At 33.9% G+C, this 21,769-nt stretch overlaps 1 protein-coding gene across 2 annotated transcripts in view; it reads right to left on the bottom strand.

Annotated features, from left to right (window-relative positions):
- UNC13C (unc-13 homolog C) overlaps nt 1-21,769 on the bottom strand; it is a 661,317-nt gene that overhangs the window by 71,862 nt on the left and 567,686 nt on the right. For both annotated transcript variants that reach the window (XM_063716164.1, XM_024232533.3), the window contains 3 exons: nt 10,484-10,607; nt 7,462-7,518; nt 1,607-1,687 (listed from right to left, as the gene is read on the bottom strand). In XM_063716164.1, coding sequence (XP_063572234.1) covers nt 1,607-1,687; nt 7,462-7,518; nt 10,484-10,607 — 262 coding nt within the window. The remainder of the gene's footprint in view (nt 1-1,606; nt 1,688-7,461; nt 7,519-10,483; nt 10,608-21,769) is intronic.

The raw sequence follows: 21,769 nt of genomic DNA, 5'->3' as shown, positions 1-21,769 counted from the left end.
TGTCTGGTGTCTCAGACTGAATTAAAATATTAGTATAGATGATATAAACAGGAAGATAGGATAGTTGAGCTGTCAAGATAAAAGGAATTTGCTTGAGGATCAACATTGTCTTAGACTCTGAGAAGAACTCAGTCAGCAGGTGGTGATCATCTGGCCCCATCAATAAAAATTAGAGAAATGTTGAAGTTAGAGACAGAAGCCAGACCTGTGAACACAGTGAATACCATTCCCTATTTCCACAGAACACATTTTCCTTCCTTTCCTAAAGCCATGCATTGACCTAATAAAATGCATGAAGAGCTGAATTCAGATGCCAAATGTTTTTCTTTTCTTCCTGTTCATGGTGCACGCTAGAGCTTATTTTTTTCTACTAGCATGTCCTTTTATATAGCTATTAGTGCTACTATAGCTCCAAAGATTAGTTATTTCTTCCTCAAATTTTTGAAAATAATTTAAAAAAAACTTTTAAAGTTTTTTATTGTATCTTTTTCAGGTTGTTCACTTTTTCCTCAAAATTATTTTGCAAATTTTCCATATTTCCAGACAACATTCTTGCTGCCTCTTTAGAAACTCCATTTCTGTGTCCCAGGTGCCTCCAGGTGTCACAAAACTCTCACCTCCCAACTTTAATTTGGCAGTTTTTACCACTGCAGCAGCAAAAGACTGCCTCATATTAAATGCTGAAACTGCAAAACAAAAGCCACGAGGTGACAGTTTTGTGAAAGTATGTGACTGTTATTCAGATAGAACTCTGTTGAAATGAATACCATTGTTTCTATCCAGTAGAACTGTTCTGTGCTCTACAAATGGCTCATGGTAGCTAACAGTTACAGTATAGTTAGTAGCTATGCTATTCACACATCCTGGATAGTAGATGCTTCCCCCAGTGAAGAGTGAAAACTTTGGACATAATTTGAATTTAGAAGACAAACTCACCTTTCAAACTCTTTAATAAACTTTCACATATAAATATATATGGATATAAATATAAAATAAATTATTTGAAAATAACTTCTAGGTTACATTTTGAGATCTGCACACATTTAGCATACACTACAATAACTTTTAATCTTTGGCTATGAAAACAGTTGATGCGCACAAACGACGTCTTTGGGTATTCAGCAGGAAATGACATGAAATTATTGTACTTACTAAGCGAGAAGGGAGGGTTGATATTTTAAAAATAATTTCAACATGCATAGAAAACATATAAAAACAAATTCTGTCTACCCAAAATATTCTCAAAGCATCTGTTTACCTGGGTTTTAGGGTACATGTTTTTGTTTGAGAACATGTGTTAAAACATAGGTTTCACTTATGCTTTAGAGAGAGACAAAAGAAGCAAGTATAAGGACAGTGTATTGTGGATGTCATAAGGAGATAGACAGGGCTAAATCTGGCATCCTCCAGGAATGTATTAGGTTGGTGCAATAGTATTAATGGCAAAAACCACAATTACTATTACACCAACCTATATCTATTCAACTATCTACTATCTTTTTGAATGGCGCAGCTCTACTGATATATGGCTAAGATCAGGGCTACCTATCTCTGGAGGTAAATGGGGGCCTCTCTGGATGCATATATAGGAGCATTATAATCTCACCTTGATGGTGGCCAGGACTACCTCCATTATAGCGCATTGTCTTGGCGTCAGACCCTTGGCATCCTCTCGAATCATGTGCTCCTGGAAAACAGGTGAAGAATTGCTTATAAAACAACCAGTTCATGTATTCAACTACTACTTTAAAACATAATCTGTATTATCCCCATATGCAAAATTTCCTATTTGAAATACCTTCTGCACATGAATGCATTTAAAATAAAATGATTGTCATATATTTTATAAATCTCCTCTTTGTTAAAGGAAGAAATGTTAAACATTTACTTAAAAATAAGTGCTTTGATAGAGGTGTGACTTTATTTACACTTGCAAGCTAATGTTAGGGAAAAAAGAGAGAAACCTGGAAAATGCGTGATGAAATTTTTTCACCTGACTTCCTTGGCTTATGTCTGTCACACTGAGCGATATCAATCATGAAAAGGATTTAAGGAGCAAATTTAAGCCTCTCCCAATTATTACTGATAAAGTCTATTTTAAATATAATGCCTCCACTTTATTCTTCTTAGGTGCCCTCAATTCTTACTCATTCCCGGGAAAAGCCCCAAAGAATTAATTAAATTTGGCTGTGAATATTTTAAATATTTTATAATCATTTTAAGTATTTTAGAACTGATTTTAAAACTGATTTCATTATTTTACAATGGATTTTCTTCATTGTTCACTGTGGTCTGTTTCAACCCATCATACAAAGCTTATTTACGGAAATGATGGCAGAAAAAGAAAATAATAAAGGAAATAAAAACTAAGGGAAAAATTTAAAAATGTCTGATCCCCCAAAACTGATACAGTCATCCCAGGGCTGCCATTATTCTATTCAACAACACTCAACAAATATTTATTGAGTGTTTATTATGTGCCAGCACTGTTCACAGAAAATGAGATATATTGTTTAACATAGGGAAAACTTTTGCCCTTCTGGAGCTTAAACTTATGTAGGTGCCTTTGTGAATTAGAAGAAAAGTTCCACGTGGGTGAACATGGCTCCGAGCAGGTATGGAATGATGAGTAAAGCAGTGCCTTTGGTAAGTAATAAAAGGTGTCTTATTTTTTATAAGAGGACAGCTTCAAGTTAACACATACGGCTTGGCAAGTGGAACATGGGCTCAATTTCGGCTGTCACTTGCTCCTTTAGGTATGCATTTTTGTGCAATGCACAAACCATGCAATCACACCCAGCGGCTTGTCCTTCTATTTTGGCCTTTATCTTATTGTTTTATTTGGTAGTTGCCACGACTTCCTGAAGATAATAATCTACCAATGTCTTGCTCACTCCTTCAGCTTTTCAGTGTCTATTTTGGCAGTTGTTATCTGCTAGGCACCCAGTAAATTTTTGGTAATTGGATTGTACTTCCTTCAGTGTGTGTCACAGGATTTTATATGCTCCAATAGAATCATTGTCTTTGGATACTGCTAACAATATGGTATAATGTTTCATGGATCCAAGATATATATTTATACATCTTACTGCATCTTTCTCTGATATGGGGATTTCAAGTTAATCATATGAGTTCATTTCACAGTTTTTAAACAGCAATATTATATACCCATTGAGACTCAAAGAGTAGTAGAAATGTTTGCTGAAGTATAGGGGAAAATGCTTTCAGACAAGTAATTAAAAATATTTTCTATTAATAAATTTATCTGGCTTCATTAATCTTGACTGGTTTAACAATGTGGTCACATTATTTTCTAACAGATGCTAATAAGGGATATATGCTGGTGCTAGAAATATAATTCTTACTAGAAATAATTTTTTAGAATTTAGCAACAGATCATTCAAGTAAGGGGATCTCTGAAAGAGGCCAGAAATGACTTACTGCCCAAGTAAAAAGCATGCAGTAAACTCAGAGTCTCAGGTGTATTTTCATCAATTGGTTTTGATATTATATCACCAGTTCCTGAAGATTTATGCATATTTTCTTTTATGTCAAATAAATCTGATTATATGAAATATTGTGAGGCAAATATATATGTTATATATAGCATATATTTAATATGTATTATATGTAATACGCATTATAAATGTTTTCTGTAATATATTATATATTATATTATACATTATATATAATTATATTATATATTACAATATATAATATAATATTATAATGTATAATATAACTATATATTATATATAAGTATATATAGTGTATATAAATACTTATATATAATATATAAGTGATATATTATAAATTATATATTATATATTATATATATAATTATATATAATATATAATTATATATATAATATATAATATATAATATATGATATATAATATAATATATATAATATATAATATATAATGTAATATATAATTATATATTATATATAATATATTGTAATATATAATATATAATATATTTTGTAATATATAATTATATATAATATAATATATTGTGATATATAATTATATATTATATTATATATTGTAATATATAATATAATTATATAATATATTATATATTGTAATATATAGTATAATTATATAGTATATTATATATTGTAATATATACTACAATAATATATAGTAATATATATTACAATAATATATATAGTAATATATACTACAATAATATATAGTAACATATATTACAATAATATATAGTAATATATACTATATACTATAATATATAATTATATATTACATATAATTATATTATATATTATAATGTATAATATATATAATTTATCTGTATATATATTGTAATATATGATATAACTATATAATATATTGTAATATATGATATAACTATATAATATTATATTGTAATATATGATATAACTATATAATATTATATTGTAATATATGATATAACTATATAATATTATATTGTAATATATGATATAACTATATAATATTATATTGTAATATATGATATAACTATATAATATTATATTGTAATATATGATATAACTATATAACATTATATTGTAATATATGATATAACTATATAACATTATATTGTAATATATGATATAATTATATCATATATTATATTGTAATATATGATATAATTATATCATATATTATATTGTAATATATGATATAATTATATAATATTATATTGTAATATATGATATAATTATATATAATATATATTGTAATATATGATATAATTATATATATTATATATTGTAATATATAATTATATATAATATATGTTGTAATATATAATTATATATAATATTATACATTGTAATATATAATATAATTATATATAATATTATATATTGTAATATATAATTATACATAATATATAATTATATATTATAGTATATATTGTAATATATAATACAATTATATATAATATATATTACACCTAATAAAGTTCCAGATTATGAAGTAATAGAAAATGTCAAATTGTTGAATAAATACATGTTTAATGAAATAATCCCAAATCCTAGCCAAACACAGAAAACCAATTAGTTCCCCGCATCGTTCCATTTTTCTTGATCTTGTGTTCCTTTCGGCAGTTATCTATCAATACTCCTAAATAGGAGTTCTGAAATTTTCTATCAGTACAATTATTTCAAATAGCACTTTTTCAGCACATCATATCTGCTTTCAAATTAATATATTAAAAATTTAAATACCCATGGTTTAACATTTTTTTTTAAATGGAAGTGACATTCTAATAAAATAAGAGGAAATAGTTTTATACAATTTGAAGTTCTTCATGCCAGCTGGAGTTTCAGGTTTTTGCCTAATACTGTAGGAGATTTATTGCTGTGTAATTCAAATAATGATAACTAAATGGACTGATAATTTAAAAATAAAAAACTCAAAAGCCAATAATGGAATATGATACAGAACGAAGTTATTTTTCTCATTATCAATAGATACAAAGACTATCTTTAGTCCTTCATATTATTTCAGTGTTGTTGAAATAATCCTGTTAGGTCATTGTATTTATAGTGTGCTTTTAGGTTATTAGAATTAAAAAAGAATTCAGTGAATTGAGAAAATAATGGGACCACAAAGCATGCTAAAGTGTTATGTTTCTGTGGACCCTGATTTTTCCCACAGAGCATGTGTATACCCTCTAGGGAACCAGTCTCTATCTTGATCAGAGTTCATAGGATTTGGATTGGGTTGTACCCAAACCTCAGGGTGAGTATGTGAGTTAAGCCAATTGGCACATGTCACTTCTCAGACCATGGTGACTGGTTTGGGAATGGTGATCATACTTCCTCAGAGCTACTGATATTCCAGGAGACTTTGCTGTGATTCCCTGCACTGAGATGGGTGTTTTTCTCTACAAGATTTGAAGTTCAAAAGATGTTACAACAAAGGATGTGAGAGCAGAGACAACCAACTTACACACAGAAATGAAGGTCTGTTATGGCAATGTATCAAACAAGGAGAAGGGCAGAGTCGAGAGGTAGTGAGTATCTGGGTCCTGTAACATTGTTTGAATCCCTGATCAAGTAGTAACAGAAACCAGAGTTACCCCTGGACTATAAAATTTCATGTAGCAGTAAATTCTCTGTTTGCTTATGTTTGGCTTTCCATCACTTGAAAATGAAATAGTTCTAGCTGATAGAACACTCAACTCAGGAAACTGAAGCCTGGGGAGATGGATTGTGCTTGCTAACATCACACAGATATTAGATGCATGGCCAGGGCCATTTCTTTTGTAATAAGACGTGTGTTATTTCACCTTCATGATTTTATGTGAGAAATCCACTTTTCAAAGTAGGCTCCAGAAATCCCAGGGAGGTAATAAAAGGGATACAGAAAGGGATAGAGATTCAAGATCCAAAATAATAGTTTGGCAGTGACATCTACTTTTATCTTTCCTTCCAACCATCAACAGCACTGAACATGTGTGAGTAACAATTTTAGGTGATAGTTATATCTTCCAGATGGATTATTGGTTTTAATTTTTGTGTTAGGAATGGGATAATGTGGATGATAAAATAGAATACTGAAATTATAAGGCACATATTTTACCTTAGTACATAATTATACATTTTGTTTTTCCCCTGTGCTGTACATATGAAACAATCCAATACTCAATGGCATCTAACTCTGAGCTACCAGCTGGGGGAGGGATGAAGATAGCTCCCTCTGCAAGTGGGAGGTGACATATACTTTGCAGTTACCCAGCAAAGATAGTGTATGTGTTGTCTCATTTATACTCACAACAATCCTTATAACTGATATTATTATTATTTTTTTGCATTTTACAAGAGCCACATCTGAAGATTAAGGAGGTTAAATACTTTGGCCCATGTCACATAGTAGGAAGCATTTGAGGAAGAATTTGAAACAAGGTTACCTGTGTCTGGAACTCATCCCTTAACTACATTCTAGTAGGTAGAAATGGAATAAAAATAGCATGTATTTTAGGCAGTCAAGTTCCTATGCTAGAGGAACAGGGACTGAAGTTTTCTGCATAAATCCAGAATTTTGGGAATCTCAAATTATAACTAAGCACAGGGTCATTTAGTCAGAACTTCCCCCACTTGTAATGGGATTGAACATGTTGACAAGTTCAGTGCCTGCTTTGATGAGTTTCATTTTCCTATACTGTGTTTCTTGGTTTGAAGACTTCTCTGGACTTCACTGGATTTCTATGCAGTGTTCCATTTTGTCTTTGTTCATATCAAGCCAGTTTAATATATGAAAGAAAATATGCTCTCTAATTTAATCCAGAAGCAATAATGCTAAATGCTGCAATACAAAGTTAAAAATTCCTAAAGCAGATTGTGAAATCACAGACATACGTCTTCTTAATCCTGCCATGCTAGATACTATTACTAGGAGGAGGATGCTTGCAGAACTGTAGTTAACTCACTACTTTCCATGAATGAGTAATTTCCTTATTTTTATTACCTTCAGTTTGGATAATTGTCCAAGATCTTTAGCTGCAATGAAAATCATCTGGGGTCCCTAGAAACAAAGAAAACGTTAGAGAAGACTCAGTCTTAAGATATTCAGTATTAGTCACGATAGAAATGCAGTCAACAGATAATTTCTTTATTTCCCTTATAAGAGTTATGGCTTATGCCAGATGCCCTTAATTTGTCTATTATGAAGATTGGGTCAAATATATCTAGTACCGCTGGCAGTATAACAGTCCTCATAGATGTCCCACTTCTGAAAGTCTTAAGTTTAGGTTAATGAATGGGTTGCTACTAATGTAGCCAGTTTAATGTAGTATATGGATTAAAGCAGTGATCTTCAACTTTTATTCATTTATTTTTAGCAGAGGCAACTTCCTCATTCTACTCCCTGCAAAAATAAATGTATGCAAAATCTGAAGATACGGGGCTAAAGAAGGTGGAATTGCTCCTTCTAAAATGCTGTCCAATCTATTAGCAACTACCCTCTTAACCCCTCCCTCAGCCAGAGGCTTTCTCTAGAACCCCAAGGCCCTGGGGAAATGAATTTGAAAAACACTGGAATAAACCATCCAATGCTTTACTAGAATGAAAAACTAGAGGCGTGCCTGTTGGTGTATGTGACTGGAAAAGTACTAAATTTGGCCAAGTCCATTACAGCTTGAAATATTGTCACAGGAAGGAAAATTAGCTATTTTGAACAAATGTTATCTAGATTTTTTATCGGAGTGTGTATTTTATTGGAGAATTAAAGACTATAAGTTTGAGAATAGCAACCGTGGTTAATTTTGCTCATATTTTGCCCCGTCACCTAGCACAGTGCCTAGTACATAGTAGGAGCTCAAAGAATATTTATTTAATGAATGAATAAATGATATGCATTCACACTTGGATATCCCAATGCTAGAGAAATTTTAGGTTATGGTAAGCTTTCCTAGGGAAAACCTTATACAGAAAATGAAATGTCATAGATAGCATTTCTACTGTAACATAATATATACATTCTTGAAAAACCTCATATTCTACAAAATTACACACTAAAAATAATAGGGCTTATGGGAAAAACAGCAATGGGCAGAACAGTCCAAGCCCTTGCAATTCTGTTACTAAAGAACTACCAAAACCATAACTGCTACTTTGGGATATGGCTTGGACAGCTAGCAGGGAACTCAGTGAAGCTAATGGTTGCCTCAAGGAATATTAAAATGCAAAATATCCTGGCTAACACGGTGAAACCCCGTCTCTACTAAAAATACAAAAAAATTAGCCGGGCATGGTGGCTGGCGCCTGTAGTCCCAGCTACTCGGGAGGCTGAGGCAGGAGAATGGCGTGAACCTGGGAGGTGGAGTTTGCAGTGAGCCGAGATCGCGCCACTGCACTCCAGCCTGGGCGAAAGAGCGAGATTCTGTCTCCAAAAAAAAAAAAAAGAAAGCGAAAGAAACGAAACAGCAACAACAAAACAACAGAGTTCAAAAGTGGGCTGAGACAATGCTCATGCAAGTGGAGCTACCAGCAGACGGGGAAGGTAGCCTGCAATCTGTGACAGTCATACAAGGTTCAGTTTTCCAGAGAGGGAGCCCATGTACGGTTACTCTCCTCTTTTTTCCTTTTTAAAATAGGTCTGTGAAGTAGCCAAGGTGAGAGCTTTTTCTTTTTCTGCTGAAGTTATAGTTTTTCTATTATATTCCAGAGCCTCTGACCTAGGGAAATTTATGTATAAACCAACCCAACTTCCAGATTATACTGATATTCCTCTATTGAACAATTACATGAGTGCTAACAGGTGTTATGGAAATATATTATATATTGAAGTAGAATGTGTATGTGTGTGTGTGTATGTGTGTGTGTATTTATAAATGTGGCTTGGAACCTATATATATGTAGGCTATAAAATGATTAAAGCACACATTCATGGCATTAAACGAAACTCAAAGTAATTTATATTTTATCACTCACTGTCTGGCAGTAAATCAACAAAAACACATGCATATTTGCATCTTGGAACACTTTATAAGAAAATGTTTTCTAGGCATATGTTTCACTGAATAAACATGGACTGAGTGTATATAACTAATGTATAATAATGCATATTTTATTTCCATTTATACTTACTCATTATTTGCATCAATTTATCTTCCCCAGTCATGGAGAAAAAAATACATTACCCCATAACAGGTGTTTGTTAGTGTTATTTTTCCCTTGTTTGGCTCAGGATATGTGAACAGGGATACCTGGCTCTGTGCATCCACTTGACCACTGTCTAACTTTGCAGCCAATTGATCTTTCTGGTTTTTTTCCTTTTTCTTTGTGTGATACAATCACATTCTTCAGATTCACTAAAAGATGCCTCCTCTATTAACCTCCAAGTGGGGAGGTAAGAGATGAAAGCATAATAGAAAGGTGAAAAAAAAATCCAAATAGCAGTGGTGTAACTATCTCCTTAAACTGTAAAATTTAAGAAAGAAGCACAGTGGATACATTGTATCTTAATTCTATTTTCTTGAGGTTGGTAAAATTAAATAAAAATTATATGTGTAAACCAGATGACACTATAAATAGAACTTTGATACATGTTTTAAGAGGTTAAGTTCTGACTGTCAAGCAATGTGAAGTTTGACTGCTATTGCCATTATTTAAAATTGACTTGGATAGGAAACTATCATTTGAATGATCACTTCGGGGACTGTTGTGGGGTGGGGGGAGGGGGGAGGGATAGCATTGGGAGATATACCTAACGCTAGATGACGAGTTAGTGGGTGCAGCGCACCAGCATGGCACATGTATACATATGTAACTTACCTGCACATTGTGCACATGTACCATAAAACCTAAAGTATAATAATAATAATAATAATAATAATAATAATAATAAATAAAAATAAAAAAAAAGAAACTAGATACCAAACACTTTTTCCCCAAAGGGATTTAATTAGTATTTCATCTGGATGAAAACCATTCACTTAAACCAAAAACAGATGGGTTAATGAAAGCATAACTAAACTTTATATACTTACTGTTTGATCTGTCAGAGGAGGAAGAACAATTTGTTTTTCTATTTTGTTGAGAACTAGCTTCCATAACTCTTTTAAAACTCGCTTTAGGACTGTTTTCTCACAGATTTTTGCTGAGATACTTAATCTGAAAAGAAAAAATATATATATATATATTCACTTTTAAATTTCAGATCAAGGTATCAATTTAGGCCTTTACAATTTCAAATGCTAAATTCCATTTACTAAATTATTATACAAAATGTATAATCTCAAAAAAACTATTTCATTATTCTGTACATTAGATAATTCTCTATATTTGATAGAAAATGAAATCAGCATACTTCTTTTCTTACGTTGTTTTCTAAATCAACAGGCTTTGGAAAGAGAAATAATTTTTTCCCATTATACTTTAAGTTTTGGGATACGTGTGCAGAATGTGCAGGTTTGTTACATAGGTATACACGTGCCATGGTGGTTTGATGCACCCATCAACCTGGCATCTACATTAGGTATTTCTCCTAATGCTATCCCTCACCCATCCCTCCACCCACCGACAGGCCCTGGTGTGTGATGTTCCCTTCCCTGTGTCCATGTGTTCTCATTGTTCAACTCCCACTTATGAGTGAGAACATGCGGTGTTTCATTTTCTGTTCCTGTGTTAGTTTGCTGAGAATGATGGTTTCCAGCTTCATCCATGTCCCTGCAAAGGACATGAACTCATCCCTTTTCATGGCTGCATAGTATTCCATGGTGTATATGTGCCACATTTTCTTTATCCAGTCTATCATTGATGGACATTTGGGTTGGTTCCAAGTTTTGCTATTGTCAATAGTGCTGCAATAAACTTATGTGTGCATGTGTCTTTATAGTAGAATGATTTATAATCCTTTGGGTATATAGTCAGTAATGGGATTGCTGGGTCAAATGGTATTTCTAGTTCTAGATCCTCGAGGAATCGCCGCACTGTCTTTCAAAATGGTTGAACTAATTTACACTCCCACCAACAGTATAAAAGCATTCCCATTTCTCCACATCCTCTCCAGCATCTGTGATTTCCTGACTTTTTAGTGATCACCACTCTAACTGGCATGAGATGGTATCTCACTGTGGTTTTGATTTGCATTTCTAATGCAAATGACCAGTAATAATGACCAGTAATAATGAGCTTTTTTTCATATGTTTGTTGGCCTCATAAATGTCTTCTTTTGAGAAGTGTCTGTTCATATCCTTCATCCACTTTTTGATATTTTTTGTTTTCTTTTCTTGTAAATTTGTTTAAGTTCCTTGTAGATTAAGTAGACTAAGATTTAAGTTCCTTGTAGGATATTAGCCCAGAGGGATATATTGCAAACACTTTCTCCCATTCTGCAGGTTGCCTGTTTGCTCTGATGATGGTTTCTTTTGCTGTGCAGAAGCTCTTTAGTTTAATTGGATCCCATTTGTTCGGTTTCGGCTTTTGTTGCCATTGTTTTTGGTGTTTTAGTCATGAAGTTTTTGCCCATGCCTATGTCCTGAATGGTATTGCCTAGGTTTTCTTCTAGGGATGTTATGGTTTTAGGTCTTAGGTTTAAGTCTTTAGTCCACCTTGAGTTAATTTTTGTATAAGGTGTAAGGAAGGGGTCCACTTTCAGTTTTATGCATATGGCTAGCCAGTTTTCCCAACATCATTTGTTAAATAGGGAATCATTTCCCCATTGCTTGTTTTTGTCAGGTTTGTTAAAGATCAGGTGGTTGTAGATGTGTGGTGTTATTTCTGAGTCCACTGTTCTGTTCCATTGGTCTATATATCTGTTTTGGTACTAGTACCATGCTGTTTTGGTTACTGTAGCCTTGTAGTACAGTTTGAAGTCAGGTAGCATGATGCCTCCAGCTGTGTTCTTTTTGCTTATCATTGTCTTGGCTATACAGGCTCTTTTTTGATTCCATATGAAATTTAAAGTAGTTTTTTCCAATTCTGTGAAGAAAGTTAATGGTAGCTTGATGGGGATAGCATTGAATCGATAAATTACTTTGGGCAGTATGGCCATTTTCACAATATTGATTCTTCCTTTTCATGAACATGAAATTTATTTCCATTTGTTTGTGTCCTCTCTTATTTCCTTGAGTAGTGGTTTGTAGTTCTCCTTGGAGAGGTCCTTCACTTCCCTTGTAAGTTGTATTCCTTGGTATTTTATTCTCTGTGTAGCAATTGTGAATGGGAGTTCACTCAGGACTTGGCTCTCTGTTTTTCTATTATTGGTGTATAGGAATGCTAGTGATTTTTGCACATTGATTTTGTATCCTGAGACTTTGCTGAAGGTGCTTATCAGCTTCAGGAGATTTTGGGCTGAGGCGATGGGGTTTTCCAAATATACAATCATGTCATCTGCAAACAGAGACAATTTGACTTCCTCTTTTCCTATTTGAATATCCTTTATTTCTTTCTCTTGCCTGATTGTCCTGGCCAGAACTTCCAATACTATGTTAAATAGGAGTGGTGAGAGAGGGCATCCTTGTCTTGTGCTGGTTTTCGAAGGGAATGCTTCCAGCTTTTGCCCATTCAGTATGATATTGGCTGTGGGTTTGTCATAAATAGCTCTTATTATTTTGAGATACGTTCCATCAATACCTATTTTATTGAGAGTTTTTTAGCAAGAAGGGCTGTTGAATTTTATCAAAGGCCTTTTCTGCATCCATTGAGATAATCATGTGTTTTAAGTCACTGGTTCTGTTTATGTGATGGAGTACATTTACTGATTTGTGTATGTTGAACCAGCCTTGGACCTTGGGGTGAATCCGACTTGATCATGGTGGATAAGCTTTTTGATGTGCTGCTGGATTTGGTTTGCCAGTATTTTATTGAGGATTTTTGCATCGATGTTCATCAGGGATATTGGCCTGAAATTCTCTTTTTTTGTTGTGTCTCTGCCAGGTTTTGTTATCAGGATGATGCTGGCCTCATAAAATCAGTTAAGGATGAGGCCCTCTTTTTCTATTGTTTGGAATAGTTTCAGAAGGAATAGTATCAGCTTCTCTTTGTACCTCTGGTAGAATTCGGCTGTGAATCTATCTGGTCCTGGGCTTTTTTTGGTTGGTACATTATTAATCACTGCCTCATTTTCAGAGCTTGTTATTGGTCTATTCAGCGATTTGACTTCTTCCTGGGTTAGTCTGGGGAGGGTGTATGTGTCCAGGAATTTATCCATTTGTTCTAGATTTTCTAGTTTATTTGCATACAGGTGTTTATAATATTCTCTGAAGGTAGTTTGTATTTCTGTGGGATCAGTGGTGATATCACCTTTATCATTTTTTATTGTGTCTATTTGATTCTTCTCTCTTTTCTTCTTTATTAATCTGGCTAGTGGTCTATCTATTTTTGTTAATCTTTTCAAAAAACCAGCTCCTAGATTCATTGATTTTTTGAAGGGTTTTTCATTTCTCTGTCTCCTTCACTTCTGCTCTGATCTTAGTTATTTCTTGTCTTCTCCTAGCTTTTGAATTTGTTTTCTCTTGCTTCTCTAGTTCTTTTAATTTTGATGTTAGTGTGTTGATTTTAGATCTTTCCCTCTTTTTCCTGTGGGCATTTAGTGCTATAAATTTCCCTCTCAACACTGCTTTAGCTGTGTCCCAGAGATTCTGGTATGTTGTGTCTTCATTAGTGAAGGAGACGTAAAATCCTTTACAGACAAGCAAATACTGAGATATTTTGTCACCACCAGGCTTGCCTTACAAGAGCTCCCAAAGGAAGCACTAAATGTGGAAAGGAAAACCTTGTACCAGCCACTGCAAAAACATGCCAAATTCTAAAGACCATTGACACTATGAAGAAACTGCATCAACTAATGGGCAAAATAACCAGGTAGCATCATAGTGACAGGACCAAATTCACACATAACAATATTAATCTTAAATGTAAATGGGCTAAATACCTCAATTAAAAGACACAGACTGGTAAACTGGATAAAGAGTCAAGACCCATCAGTGTGCTGTATTCAGGAGACGCATCTCATGTGCTAAGACACACATAGGCTCAAAATAAAGGAATGGAGGAATATTTACCAAGCGCATCGAAAGCAAAAAAAGCAAGGGTTGCAATCCTAGTCTCTGATAAAACAGACTTTAAACCAAAGAAGATCAAAAAAGACAAAGAAGGGGATTCCAAAATGGTAAAGGGATCAATGCAACAACAAGAGCTAACTAATATAAATATATATGCACCCAATACAGGAGCACCCAGATTCATAAAGCAAGTTCTTAGAGACCTACAAAGAGACTTAGACTCCCACACAATAATAGTGGGAGACTTTAACACCCTACTGTCAATATTAGACAGATCAATGAGACAGAAAATTAACAAGGATATTCAGGACTTGAACTCAGCTCTGGACCAAGTGGACCTAATAGACTTCTACAGAACTCTCCACCTCATATCAACAGAATATACATTCTTCTCAGCACCACATTGCACTTATTCTAAAATTGACCACATAATTGGAAGTAAAACACTCCTTAGCAAATGCAAAAGAATGGGAATCATAACAAAGAGTCTCTCAGACCACAGTGCAATCAAATTAGAACTCAGGATTAAGAAACTCACTCAAAACCGCATGACTACATGGAAGCTGAACAACATGCTGCTGAATGACTTCTGGGTAAATAACAAAATCAAGGCAGAAATAAATAAGTTCTTTGAAAACAATGAAAAATAACTTATAAAGCACACAAAGTAAAATATCTTTAAAGGCAAATGATCCCTTTTTATTCATATTTAATACTTATTAAACCTAGAGCAATTTCTGATATCAGTCACCAAGGTTTGGCATGACAGTTGAGAAAAGAACAACAGAACCCATATTTTTAACCCATGTTACAGCAGCAGAAGGCAGACCATTCTCCATAGTGGAGTCAGTCTCCCAAAGCACACGATTTTCACCCTTACCCTGATGTGCATTTAGTATATGCCAATGTTCATGGTCTAGGAACACCAAGGAAATACATTTTCAGCACTACTGGGCACTGGACCAACATAACAACATGGCAAAGGTGTATATAATTTCAATCAAGAATAAAAATTTACCTATTTTAATAGGTGTAAGGTATTCCTTACAAATTCTTCTCATGGTGACATAATGATGTAACATTATCTAGCATTTGTATAATACCTATACAAGCTATTCTTTAGAAACTTCTTCTATATATGTTTCTCATTTACTATTATACCCATATTACAACTCAAAAACAGGCACAGAGGCTTGGGTACTTGTCCACGGAAGTGAAGCTAGTAAGTTAGATTCAAAGTTTGACTCTTCTAAATCCAGCCTGTCTTCCAATGTCCCATACTACCTCTGATGAATGTGCTTATGCAGGATGTTCTGGCCTATATGAAGACACAGTGCTGCATAAATATCTATTAAATATACTATCATATGACCCTGGCCTCTTTGAGTCTCTAAGTGAAATAAACCTGTTTCACAGAGAGCCAAAGATGGGTCATATATTTCAGGGCAGCCTCATTGACTCCCTATAATGCTACTCTGTATGCTTTTGGACTCAGAAATTATAACCTGGGCTCTAGTCATGATAGACACATTTGGCTGTTTTTAATATTTAAAGATATACATAATTGTATTTATATAATTACAATGGATAACATTGAAAGGCTGGTGACATATGAGAGGCATATAGAGAGATTTTCAAGACACATTTTTATGTTAAAGTATTTATCCTAACACTATGTATGTAAAAGCCCAATATATAAAAATATGTGAAAGCAACCTTCTCTGGATAAAGAGGAAGGTTGGGGACCCCTGAGGCATGTATGTGGAACTCCAGCTCCTGTAATTTGAAAACTGTTTTTCAGGGGTACCATTTTTAGCTTGCTGGTATTCGGCATGGACATAGGGTAGAAAGCAGCAGATGTGTCATGGCAGAATAACAAAGGCTATCCACAGAAAAATTCCTGGTATGATTGGAGACATAACAACTCTGCCAATTTTGCTGCAGATGTACAATTTCCACTTTCCAAAGATCCAAGTCTAAGAATTAATCTTGTGTTTATGGTCAGCTCACATACGTGGCATGCCGACTAACCCTGCTTAGACTGGAACTAAAAGAATAGGGATAAAAACATTGTCACGTGCGCAGCTCGTTGTAGGATTTCTGCTAGTTAACAATGCAGTTTACACCTCAATTTGTGAAGGGGTGAGGTCTTAGTGGAGAAAGTGCAACATAAAGAAGTAAGATGTTTTATTTAGAGAGGCTGCACAAAGACAAAAAGAGCTTATACATTCGTAATATAACATGATTTCTAAGGGAATTTTCTCAAACCACCTTGAAGACTTTCAAGCCTCTATTGTTTATTTTAAATAATAGAAAATAATGGCGAACTAGCAAATGCCCCTTTAATTCAGTCTGATTTAATCAACTTGATAATGTAAGCTGAAAAGCATATATTTTAGAACCTGAGCTATCTAGATTGGCTGAATACAAAACTAATTAATCAGACAATTTTCAAATGCCATGTGTACTGCCTGGCAATAAAGATTTCCTGTCATATAATTAATCACATTTTCATGAAAATTTACCTAGCTGTTTTCCCTCCCCTTGGAATGCCTGTCCCTCATTTTCATATATCTAAACTTCATCCACCTTTAAATACCCAACCCAAATCAAATTTTTATTCATTCTTTGAAGTAGAAATAAATATTGTACTCATTATCACTTTACATCTTACGTTTATTTGTGTTCCTTTCTTGTTTCTCCTCCTAAACTATTAGCTCCTTGAAAACAGAATCAGTATCTGGCTTTTAAGTATCTCCCCTATGCAGTGGCTTTTAAGTTACGCATTCTGAATTAGCCCTGAGGATTTCTGCAATTCTCCATGACATATTTCTTTCAAAATTTTTAAATGTCTTTCACAAATGCTTAAAGCTCATAGATTATTTCCCCACTTTATACGTTATCTCTTTCCACCAATAATTAAAAGATATGACATATATGGTGACATAATTTTCTAATTATACTTTAGTAAGACTGAGTAAAAATAAGAATCAAAATGTACTGAAAATAAGGGTCAACCCATTTTATCTATTAGCCCCGTTTTATAGATGGTGAAATGGATTCAAAGTCACTCAGCTAATAGTTGGAAGTACCAAGATTACTTAAAACTTTCTGTTGTGTTCCACAACTTTGGCCACAGGACATAGAAAGCAAATAGTTTTGCTAGTAACAAAGAATACTTCTCCAAACTACTGATTGGACTTCTAAAAAACAGAAGGCATTCCAGTGAGAGGTTGAAGCGAATTGGGATTGCTTGGGCCTGCTGTTCATCACCATCACATTCACAACCAATGCTGGTGTGTTTATAGTGACCCACTTCTGTGTTGTCCATAGAAAAGAGTCATATACTAAGATAAAAATGTCCAGAGAATGTATAGAAAATTATGTTGTAAAAGTGAAAGTCTACATTAACAAACTAAAGAAATGAGGAAAAGTATTTCTCCTTCTCTCTTTCTTTTCTTCCCTTTCCTCTCTCCTTTCTTCTGCTTTTCTTCTGCACCTACTTCCCTACCTACATCCTATTATCTACTTACCTATATACCTATCTTCTAGATATTTCCCCACAGAGAACAAAACATAAGGCTTAATTTTCCTACCAAATATTGACATTAAATAGATAACATTAGACTTATGTAGTAAGAAGGCAACCAAACGTAAATGGAATTAAAACAGAAGTCATAGTATACAGAAGATATTTTCCTATGAGTTCTTTTTTATCCTTACCTATTTAAATATTTTATAATTATGACTGTGGGAAAGTTTAGATGGAAAGAAAAAGAAATGCACTAAATAAGTTTAATTACCTGGAAGAATAGCCAACTTTTTTTTCCTTTCCAACTCTTATTTAAATTCAGAAGGCACATGTGCAAATTTGTTATATGGGAAAATTACATGCTGTGGGTGTTTGGTGTACAGATTATTTCATCACCCAGGTAACAAGTATAGTACCCAATACATAGTTTTTGATTCTCACCCTCCCCCCGCCCTCCACTCTTAAGTAGGCTCTAGTGTCTATTGTTCCCTTCTTTGTACCTATTTGTACTCAGTGTTTAGCTCTCACTTGTAAGTGAGAACATGCAATATTTGGTTTTCTGTTCGGGTGTTAGTTCACATAGGATAATGGCCTCCAGTTCCATCCATGTTGCTGCAAAGGTCATGATCTCATTCATTTTTATGGCTGTGTAGTATTCCATGATGTATATGTACCACATTTTCTTTATCCAGTCTACCATTGATGGGCTACTTAGGTTGATTCCTTGTCTTTGCTATTGTGAACAGTGCTGCAATGAACATATGCATGAATGTGTCTTTATAGCATAACAATTTGTATTCTTTGGATATATGCCCAGTAATGGGATTGCTGGGTTGAATGGAGGTTCTGTTTTAAGTTAGTTGAGCACTCTCCAAGCTGTTTTCCACAGTGGATGAATTAACTTACATTCCTACCAGCAGTGTATAAGGATTCCCTTTTCTCCACAACCTCATCAGGATCTGTTATTTTTTAACTTTTTACTAATAGCCATCCTGATTGGTGTGAGATGATATCTCATTGTGGTTTTGATTTTCATTTCTCCAGTGATTAGTGATGTTGAACATTTTTCTTTATGCTTTCTAGCTGCTTGTATGTCTTCTTTTGAGAAGTGTCTGCTCATACGCTTTGCTCATTTTTAATGGTGTTTTTTTTTTTGGCTTGTTAATTTATTTAAGCTCCTTATAGAGTCTGGATATTAGACCATTGTCAGATGCATAGTTTGCAAATATTTTCTCCTATTCTGTAAGATGTCTGTTTACTCTGACGATAGTTTCTTTTGCTCTGTAGAAGCTCTTTAATTAGTCCTGTTTTTCGTTTCTAGTTTTTGTTGCAATTGTTTTTGGAATCTTCATCATAAAAACTGCCAGGGCCTATGTCCAGAATGGTTTTTCCTAGGTTTCTTCTAGGGTTTTATAGTTTTAGGTTTTACATTTAAATCTTTAATCCACCTTGAGTTGATTTTTGTATACAGTGAAAGGAAAGGGTCCAGTTTTAATCTTCTGCATGTGGCTAGCCAGTTATTCTAACACCATTTATTGACTAGAAAGTTCTTTCCCTTCCTGCTGGTTTTTGTTGACTTTGTTGAAGATCAGATGGTTGTAGGTGTGTGGCTTTATTTCTGGGTTCTCTAATCTGTTTCATTGGTCTATGTGTCTGTTTTTGTACCAGTACCATGATGTTTTGATTACTGTAGCTTTGTGTTATAGTTTTAAGTCGGGTCCTGTGAGGCCTCTGGCTTTGTTCTTTTTGCTTAGGATTGCTTTGACTATTCAGAGTCTTTTTTGGTTCTAAATGAATTTTGAATTTTTTTTTTCTGATTCTGTGAAAAATATTGCTGGTAGTTTGATAGGAATAGGATTTAAACTGTAAATTGCTTTGGTGGTATAGCCATTTTAACAATATTGAGTCTTCCTATCCATGAGCATGGAGTATTTTTCCATTTGTTTGTGTCATCTCTGATTTCTTTCAGCAGTTATTTTGTAATTCCTGTTCTAGAGAACTTTCACCTCTCTCATTAGCTGTATTTCTAGGGATTTTCTTGTGTGTGTGTATGTGGCTATTGTGAATGGAACTGTGCTCTTGATTTGGCTCTCAGCTTGGATGCTGTTGGTGCATAGAAATGCTACTGATTTTTGTATATTAATTTTGTATCCTGAAACTTTGCTAAAGTTGTTTATCAGATCTAGGATCTTTTGGGCAGAGACTATAGGGTTTTCTATGTATACGATCACATCATATGTGAACAGAGATTGACTTTCTGTCTTCCTATTTGGATGCCTTTTATTTATTTCTCTTGCCTGATTGCTTTGGTTAGGACTTCTAGTACTATGTTGAATAGGAGTAGTGAGAGTGAGCATCCTTGTCTTGTTCTGGTTCTCAAGGGGAATGCTTCCAGCTTTTGCCCATTTAGTATGATGTTGGTTGTGGGTTTGTCATAGATGGTTCTTATTATTTTGAAGTATGTTCCCTTAATGCCTAGTTTGTTGAGGGTTTTTAACATGAGGCGATGTTGAATTGTATTGAAAGCCTTTTCTGCATCTATTGAGATGATCATGTGGCTTTTGTATTTAGTTCTGTTTATGTGGTGAATCACATTTATCGATTTGCATCTTGCATCCTAGGAATAAATCCTACATGATAATCCTGAGATAGCTTTTTGATATGCTGCTGGGTTTGATCTGTTAGTATTTTGTTGAGGATTTTTGCATCTATGTTCATCAAGATATTGACCTGAAGTTTTCTTTTTTTGTTGTGTCTTTGCCAGCTTTTAGTATCAGAATGATGCTGGCCTCATTGAATGAGTTGTGGAGTAGTCCCTCCTCCTCAATTTTTGGAATAGTTTCAATAGGATTGGTACTAGCTCTTTTTCACACATCTCATAAAATTTGGCTGTGAATCCATCTGCTCCGGGCCTTTTCTGGTTGGTAGGCTTTTTTATTACTGATTCCATTTCAGAACTCATTATTGGTCTGTTCAGGGTTTCAATTTCTTCCTGGTTCAATCTTGGTAGTTGGTATGTTTCTGGGAATTTATTCATTTCTTTTAGGTTTTCCAGTTTGTGTGCATATAGGTCTCTGTAATAGTCTCTGAGGGTTATCTGATTTTTGTGGAGTCGGTGGTAACGCTCACTTTGTCATTTCTGATTGTGTTTATTTGAATATTCTCACTTTTTCCCTTATTGGTCTAGCTAGTGGTCTACCAATCTTATTTATGCTTTCAAAAAACAAACTGTGTTTCATTGATCTTTTGTATGGTTTCTCATCTCTCAATTTGATTCATTTCAACTGATTCTGGTGATTTTTCTTCTGCTGGCTTTTGGGTTGGTTTATGGTTTACTCTTGTTTTCCTAGCTTCTCTAGGTTGTTAAATTGACAATTTCTAACTTTTTGATCTGGATGTTTAGCACTATATACTTTCTTCTTAACACTGCTTTAGCTATGTCCCAGAGATTCTGGTATGTTATACCTTTTCTTTTACAATTTTCAAAGGATTACTTGATTTCTGTCTTAAATTCATTGTCAAAAGTCATTCAGGAGCAGAATGCTTAATTTCCATGTAATTGTATAGTTTTGAGAGATCATCTTAGTATTAATATCTAATTTTATTGCACTGTTGTTTGAGAGTGTGGTTGGTATGATTTCAAATTTTTTGAATTCATTGACAATTGTTTTGTGGCTGATTGTGTGATTGATTTTAGAGTATGTGCCATGTGCAGATGAGGAGAATGTATATACTGT

Source organism: Pongo abelii, chromosome 16, assembly GCF_028885655.2.
Source record: "Pongo abelii isolate AG06213 chromosome 16, NHGRI_mPonAbe1-v2.0_pri, whole genome shotgun sequence".
Lineage (NCBI taxonomy): Eukaryota > Metazoa > Chordata > Mammalia > Primates > Hominidae > Pongo > Pongo abelii.
Note: the sequence above shows the minus strand (reverse complement) of the source record. Positions and strands in the feature narration are given on the sequence as shown.